The 8,472-nt window shown below is 43.5% G+C and overlaps 2 protein-coding genes across 3 annotated transcripts in view; both read right to left on the bottom strand.

The window, feature by feature from the left end:
- Nucleotides 1–49: 49 nt before the first annotated feature.
- On the bottom strand, nucleotides 50–6,255 carry LOC125246763 (aquaporin-9-like). The gene is made up of 6 exons (XM_048157770.1): nucleotides 6,178–6,255; nucleotides 5,919–6,045; nucleotides 2,614–2,751; nucleotides 2,424–2,542; nucleotides 2,033–2,250; nucleotides 50–1,278 (listed from the first exon to the last, which is right to left on the bottom strand). The coding sequence occupies exons 1-6, from the start codon at nucleotides 6,253–6,255 to the stop codon at nucleotides 1,074–1,076; spliced, it is 885 nt and encodes a 294-aa protein (XP_048013727.1). The 3' UTR covers nucleotides 50–1,073.
- A 700-nt stretch (nucleotides 6,256–6,955) lies between these two features.
- Nucleotides 6,956–8,472, bottom strand: part of LOC125246764 (cingulin-like protein 1) — a 3,262-nt gene continuing 1,745 nt past the window's right edge. Inside the window, exon 5 of one of the 2 annotated variants that reach the window (XM_048157771.1) lies at nucleotides 6,956–7,184. In XM_048157771.1, the coding sequence (XP_048013728.1) occupies nucleotides 7,097–7,184 (88 nt within the window). In that variant the 3' untranslated portion in view covers nucleotides 6,956–7,096. Of the gene's footprint in view, nucleotides 7,185–7,372; nucleotides 7,858–8,472 lie in introns of those variants that run through there. The other variant, XM_048157772.1, reaches the window with a different exon arrangement.

The following is an 8,472-nucleotide window of genomic DNA, read 5'->3' on the forward strand; positions in this document are numbered from 1 at the left end:
CAGAAACACATGACACAGTCATCTGATGTGTGTCTGGAAGAAAGACCAGTTTGCTGTAAAAGTTTCTTCTTTATTTCAGCAAAAAACACAAATATACAGTCGATGTCGTAGGATTTCATTACAAAAGATGTTTATCTACTTTTACGAAAGGCTTTTAAAACCAAAAGTCTACAAACACATGAACAATAATCATAAACATGAATAATGTAGAAAGTAAATGAATGACAATAAGGTGAAACAAACTGACAGTTAACATGAAAACTCAACAGTCGTGATCTAGTGGAAAACCGTCACGCTTCAGTTCACGCGTGTGACGTGATGCCAGCTTCACACACGTTTGTCTGCAGGATGTTTCTGACAATCTGATGCTTTCGTTTGCTGATTTTTGCTTAATTCTGGGCAGAATTCCTGACGTGTTTCAGTGCATCCGTCACTTTAAAAAGCCATTTAAACCATTATTGTGGGTTCAGTACAATATTATCATCAGCAGCAACATAAAATCACACTTTCTGTACAGTGGAGGATCATGGGACAACGTTATACCGCTAAAACATGATGTTCTTCCTCAGTGTTTCTGTCTTGTTACATCAAGAAACATTTACTGGAGAAGAGAAATGACTAAAAACTACTGAAATGATATCAAAGTGTGTGTTTAAAACAAGATCAAATCAATGGAGTCAGAAAAATAATCATAATTCAAAGGTCAAATAAGATTATTTTTCTGACTCCTCTGGCAGATATTTGATCTTGTTTTAAACACAAACTCACTTCATTTTGATTCATTTTTTTCCTTAATATCGTCAGGCATTTCTCTTCTCCAGTGAAAGTATCATGAACGTTTAGATGTTTGTGCTGAAACACTGAGGAGGAACATCATGTTTTCAGACGTGAAGCTTGTGTTGTTAAAGCACTTCAGCAAAACCCAGATCATTATGAGAGCTGTAAAGAGTCTAATGAGGTGGAACTACTTTAATCGTCTGCTGATGGACGTAAACAGCGTTTCAGTATGAAAATGACCAGCTTTACTTGATGACGGCAGGAACTCTGATCTCATTTCTCCTCGTCTCTGGTTTCTAGCTCATGTTGATCATCTCGTATTTGTCCTTCAGGCTGCTGTCCTCCTCTTCCTCCTCGTCCTCCTCTTCCTCGGGCTCTTCGTGAGGTTTGTCGTTGTGGTTGGAGTGATGCAGCTCGATCAACAGGAAGTAGATTACAGCGCCAGCGACGCCCCCCACCATCGGCCCGGCAACGGGGATCCACCACCAGTAATCAGCAGTGCTGCACACACACACACACACACACACACACACACACACACACACACACACACACACTATATCACATGATTCTGCAGCAGCTTCACAATCACAGATAAAGCAGCACTCGTTTATTTCATCAGTCATCATAACTACATTTGACACATCCTCACTAGTTGCGTTTAAATCGAGTGTTTTGGGCGGGTCTCTGTGAGGGTTTGTTTAGGGTTACACAGAAAATATCATTATACTGATAGAAAAACAATAGAAATCTATGAGATGAATTTACTAATGCAGTCAAACAAACGTGTGTGTGAGATCATGTGATTCTGCATCCATAGTCACATTTAAATCTCTCGAGTGCATGTGATATTATGTAATGACCTGATCAATAGAGGTTGGTGTGTGTGTGTGTGTGTGTGTGTGTGTGTGTGGGGGGCACATTAATTAACCATCAGAGCTCATTAACTCCAGCACATGGTGGGAACAAACACAGACGCTGTGACTGTCAACATGACCGTCTGAAGCTCCAGACACTGATGTAAACCCCAGTGAGGCTCATCTGCTCTGTGTGAAGATGGACTGCTGCACTAAACAATCCCCGGCTGAGAGTCAAAGCATACAGCTGCATTCATGTCAGCTCTGAGCAGCCGTCTGTGTAAAAGCACCTTTACAGTGTGAATTTGGCACTAGATTTAGGAAGGAAACAAGTTCTGCTAATTAGAGCAGCAGACGCTCCAGATCGGTCGCTGATGCGCTTCTGTCCCGTTTCCTACCTGAACACCTCCATCCCCCATCCGGCCGCGGCGGTGAAGAGGCGTGGGCCGAGGTCTCGCGCCGGGTTCAGAGGGTATCCGCAGTTCAGCCCCATCGACACGCTGATGCCCAGGAGGATCAGACCCACGGCCAGCGGCTCCACGCCTTTCGGAGCGCCGATGTTCCTCCCGTCCACGATGGCCAGGATACAGAGCACCAGCATTCCCGTTCCCACCACCTGACAGACGGAGATCAGGAGAGCTTCAGCTGGAGTAAATCACTGGAAACACTGGTTTATTGAGGACAGAAGGATCTGAATCAGGTCAGATTGTGTGTTTTTGGGTAGAAACGCTGAGCTGATCGATGTGCATTAGTCTGGGTTACTGCGGTCAAACCCTGATCCAGACTGACCTGATCCACGAATCCGCCCAGGACGGTCAGGTGTCTCCCCGGATACGACGCAAAGATGTGTCCTGTGGCGTTGATTCCCGTCACCGACAGGATCCCGCTGGTGAAATCCATGAAGGCATCTGAACACGCAAACACACGCATTAATCAGATCCGAAACACGAGGGGAACCACCGGATCCCATCAAACTCACCGTAATACAGTCCGAACACCGCGGCCGCACCGACGAACGCCCCGAGCATCTGCGCCGTCACATAGATGGGAAACTTCCAGATCTTCAGCTTCCCCAGGATCACCATCGCCAGAGACACGGCCGGATTGAGGTGACCGCCTGAGGAAACATCAGCCATTGATATCTCACACTGAAAATACACAATAATTGAAGCATATTGACAGAACACCCTGTCAATTTTACAGTTATTTAAAACTGCAATTTATAAAAAACAAACAAACAGGAAAATCCGTCAATCCAAACCTGGCTGAATTATCACGGCCACGCTGATATTAAACTATTATTGTTCTGTACTGGGCTTGTACAGACTCGTCGACTTTAAAGGATCAGTTCAGTTTCAAATGAAGATCAGCCCAAGCTTTACTCTCCCTCAAGCTGTCCTGCGTGTATATGACTTTCTTCTTTCTGACGAACACAGTCTGAGAAATATTAATAAATATCCTGACGCATCCGAGCTTTATAATGGCAGTGAATGATGTCAGTGAGTATGAGCTGAAGAAAGAGTCTCCATCCATCATAAACGTGCTCCACACGGCTCCGGGGGTTAATAAAGGCCGTCTGCAGTGAAGCAATGTGTTTGTGTAAGAAAATATCCATATTTAAGAAGTAATTTATGAAGTAAAATATCTAGCTTCCGCCAAACCGCCTTCCATATTGAAGTTACGAAGAAAGTGTAAAACTCTCACAGTTCACAAAGCTTACGCCACATCCTAACCCTTCCTATGTCGAGTCAGTTACTCCGATTGTGTTCGTCAGACAGAAGAAAGTCGTATACAGCTAGGATGGGCTGAGGGAGAGTAAAGCTGGGAGTAATTTTCATTTGAAAGTGAACTAATGCTCTGCCATGATGCTTTAAGCATGACGTTCACTAGTCGCTGGTCATGACCTATAGAGGGCGCAACAGGATAAGAAATCTTTGAAGTCCACTTTTACACTCTGTTTCCAAACAGTTAAAATGACAAATTAATGCTCACTCTGAGAGCGCTCCACAATGAGTGACTTTACCATCTCCATGCTCAATATCGATCAGGTGAATGCACGTTTCAAACAGCTCAATGTACAGTTAATCGCCGTTCTAAACTAATGCACTGCTGCATAACACACACACACACACACACACACACTCACACACACACACACACACACTCACACACACACACACACACACACACTCACACACACACACACACACACTCACACAATCACACACACACACTCACACACACACACTCACACAATCACACACTCACACACACACACTCACACACACACACTCACACACACACACTCACACACACACACACACACTCACACACTCACACACACACACACACACACTCACACACTCACACACACACACACACACACTCACACAATCACACACACACATCACGAGCAGATCACACACAGAATCATTCAGGAGCGCAGAAATGTATTTTCACTGTTCTGTGATTTATCTATAAAATAGCTTAGAAACTGAAAAGTTCCAGCATATATTTCTGAGTAACTAAAACACACAGCTTCACTATTAGAGAGATGCTGCCATTCATACACATGACACTGTGCTGCTTTATCTGTGTCTGATCTAGAACGAGCAGAAATCTGAGAAATATAACAGCCCAAAGACGAGAACTGATAAGAGTGAAGGACAGTAGCCTAGTGGCAGCGCTGCCGTACGACACCGATGTGCACAAGACGACCCGTTCAGCCTCAGCTCGAGGGTCAGGCGTGTGTGTTCATTAATGACATCATCAGCGAGTAGTCGACTCGACTTTAATCACATAAATGTTGAAAAAACTGAAGTCGTTTATCATAAACTGACAAACACTGAAATAACACTGATTGTAACGAGAAAGACATGGTAATAGTGCTATAAACACACACACACACACACACACACTCACACACACACACACACACACACACACACACACTCACACACACTCACACTCACACACACACACACACACTCACACACACACACACTCACACTCACACACACACACACTCACACACACACACACTCACACTCACACACACACACACACTCACACACACACACACTCACACAATCACACACACACATCACGAGCAGATCACACACAGAATCATTCAGGAGCGCAGAAATGTATTTTCACTGTTCTGTGATTTATCTATAAAATAGCTTAGAAACTGAAAAGTTCCAGCATATATTTCTGAGTAACTAAAACACACAGCTTCACTATTAGAGAGATGCTGCCATTCATACACATGACACTGTGCTGCTTTATCTGTGTCTGATCTAGAACGAGCAGAAATCTGAGAAATATAACAGCCCAAAGACGAGAACTGATAAGAGTGAAGGACAGTAGCCTAGTGGGCAGCGCTGCCGTACGACACCGATGTGCACAAGACGACCCGTTCAGCCTCAGCTCGAGGGTCAGGCGTGTGTGTTCATTAATGACATCATCAGCGAGTAGTCGACTCGACTTTAATCACATAAATGTTGAAAAAACTGAAGTCGTTTATCATAAACTGACAAACACTGAAATAACACTGATTGTAACGAGAAAGACATGGTAATAGTGCTATAAACACACACACACACACACACACACACACACTCACACACACTCACACTCACACACACACACACACACTCACACACACACACTCACACTCACACACACACACACTCACACACACTCACACTCACACACACACACACACTCACACACACACACACACACTCACACACACGCTGTGAGATCAATGGATCCGTCCTGACGCTCCAGGCGCTGTATGACCTCGGTTCATTCAAGCCTGACCGATCAGATCAATGTGTCAGTCACAGAAAAACATCTCAGTCGTCTCACCTGACAAACACACACACCACTGCCAACTCATGTGGACCAATAGGATTTATTGATCCGTTCTGGGAAATCCAATGATCAGATGGTGTTATTCCGGCTCACGTGTGAGTGTCCATGACAACACCACCACACATCATCACACACTGCCAAACACCATGTTCTTCCTCACTGTTTCTGTTCATCTAAACATTCGTATTACTGTTCTGACTCCATATTTGTTCTAGTTTTAAGCACAAACTCACTTCATTCTGATTTCTTCCAGAAAACAAAAGTAATTTCTCTTCTCCAGTAAATGTATCGTGATTTTCAGATGTTTGTTTGGAGAACAAGAGTTAGAAGATCATGTTTCTCAGTGTGTGTGATGTTGTATAACCTGTAGAGGCTTGTGTGTGTGTGTGTGTGTGTGTGTTTTACCCGACACGCCGCCGGACACGTAGACGCCCATCATGAGTCCGGTGCTGAAGCCGATGTGGACGGTCAGCGGTTCTCCCAGAGTGTTTCTGCTCAACACCGTCTGTGCCACCGACCCGCAGCCGAACAACTGACACACACACACACACACACACGAGAAACATACATCACCAATACTTTATTAAATATCAGTACAATGTTAAATATTTGTGTCAGTGCGTGAAGAATAAATCTGTTTAATGAGTGAAGGACAGAAACTCACCACCAGCACGAAGGTCCCGAGGAACTCGGCCAGGAACTCTTTGAAGACGCCGTGTTTGATGGCGCAGTGATGCTTCATGGTCGCGCGTGTGTGTGTCTGATGTGACTGAACACACTCGACCCGCTGCATTAAAGCTCTGATGGGACGGTCCGACACACACATCCATTGATCCGCCTCGTTATGGAAGAGCCGCTCAATCTGAGCTAAACATGCACTAACTCACCGCAAACATCACTTCACTAAAGAAACACTTTTATTTATCACGGATGCATCAAACTGATCAAAAGTGACATTAATAATGTTACAAAAGATTCTATTTCAAATATTAATAATGTTACAAAAGATTCTATTTCAAATATTTATAATGTTACAAAAGATTCTATTTAAAGTAAATTCTGTTCTTTTGAACTTTCTATTCTATAAAATGTGTCACAGTTTCCACAGAAATATGAACTGTTTTCAACATTGATAATAATCATAAATGTTTTTGAGCATCAAATCATCATATCAGAATGATTTCTGAAGGATCATGTGACACTGAAGACTGGAGTAATGATGCTGAAAATTCAGCTTTGATCACAGGAATAAATTACACTTTACTATATATTCACATAGAAAACAGCTGATTTACACTGGAATAATATTTCACTGTTTTTACTGTATTTCTGATCAAATAAATGCAGCAAAAACATTAATAAACTGACAGACCCAAACTTTTGAGCAGTATACCTTGATACCATGGTAAAGAAGCGTCTGAGAGCATGATGGGAGAGAGAGGTAGTGTGATATCGCTTTATTAAAATATGAACCATAATTATCTTACAGTATTTCTGATCAAACACACATGTGAACTCATGAATTAACCTGCTCTGAGTGACAGCTGGCTTACTGTAGCTGAAACGAGTCACATGTTCAGAGGTTATTGTGTGTCTAGTGCTGCGTCAGTCTCATCTTCATCATCTTCATCATCAGCTGTAGGCTGCAGTTTATTGGGTCTGTTGTTGCGCCTGCAGACAGATGTTCAGACGGTTCAAAGGTGAGTGTGTGTGTGTGTGTGTGTGTGTGAGTGTGTGTGTGAGTGTGTGTGTGTGTGTGTGTGTGAGAGTGTGTGTGTGTGTGCGTGTGTGCGTGTGTGTGTGCGTGCGTGTGAGTGTGTGTGTGTGTGAGTGTGTGTGTGTGTGTGTGTGCGTGTGTGTGTGTGTGTGTGTGTGTGTGTGTGTGTGTGTGTGTGTGTGTGTTTATACAGCGACTAGAGTAAAGCATCTACTGCATATGTTGAATAACGATGACCCTACAGTTCGTGAAGTTGCCCGGCGTTCACTGTTGCTGGATCTGAGCAAACGCAAGGTCCCCTATGCTGCAGACGGAGAACCAAGCTTCCTCGGTTTCCGGAAGAAACCTAGTGGAAAGCTGGATACTAGAGCCACGGGATTCGGAGTACGTTCGGATTGGCCCGATCTGAATGATTTGTGCAGCAATAACAATATACAGTTGAACTGGGCACATACTGGCGGGGAGCAGGTGAATATCAGTCAGGGGCAGATTATGGACCCAAATGTGTATGTCGAGGCGTCTATACATCACAATGGAACCAGCGAGAGGTTGAACAGCCGGACGTGCAGGTATGAAATCCTCCAATACTTTCATGCACAACAGCGTGATTACTGGGTTAACCTGCGCCTTCAAGGAAAAGAGCACAGATCATACAGTCTCACACTCTGCGTTACAAAATTCAGCAGTTAATGAAGATATCCTAAAATTTGTTATTAAAGCTCGGCTGCAAACTCTCCCGACTAAATACAACCTCTCTTTGTGGTTCCCAAAACACCATGAACCATTCTGTTTACTACACAGCGATAAGATAATGGAATCTACAGCGCACATACTGAACGGATGCCCTGCGTTTAAAGGACTGTACATTGCGCGTCATGATCGCATCGTAAATATAACGGCTCAAGAACTGCGTAAAGTATCTGGACAAAGTGCAATACATACAAACAAAACTGTTAAAATTAGTTGGCTTTTAAACCTGGATGATAATAATATAAACTCCCTTAAAAGTGTTCTCAGAGAATACCCAAACACTCCAGACATTGTAGTCATCGATGAACTTTCTAAGAACATTCTGATTCTGGAAGTGGGCTGCTGTTTTGATCTTTACATGGACTTGTGTTTTTCTGAGAAAATGTTGAAGTATCAGGCATTAACCAATGCTTTGGCAGTGTGTGGTTACAGGACCAAACTGATTATTCTTATTTTTGGTAGCCTGGGATATGTGCACAGATTATGTGTCAG

This window comes from Megalobrama amblycephala, linkage group LG15 (genome assembly GCF_018812025.1).
Source record: "Megalobrama amblycephala isolate DHTTF-2021 linkage group LG15, ASM1881202v1, whole genome shotgun sequence".
NCBI lineage: Eukaryota > Metazoa > Chordata > Actinopteri > Cypriniformes > Xenocyprididae > Megalobrama > Megalobrama amblycephala.

Bases quoted from the DNA above. Each gene is read 5' to 3' on its own strand.
- LOC125246763 (XM_048157770.1), bottom strand. From the start codon at position 6,255: ATGAAGCATCACTGCGCCATCAAACACGGCGTCTTCAAAGAGTTCCTG. The intron at 6,046-6,177 runs GTGAGTTTCTGT...TGTGTGTGTCAG, and splicing joins TCGGGACCTTCGTGCTGGTG to TTGTTCGGCTGCGGGTCGGT. The intron at 1,279-2,032 runs GTAGGAAACGGG...GTGTGTGTGCAG, and splicing joins TGGGGGATGGAGGTGTTCAG to CACTGCTGATTACTGGTGGT.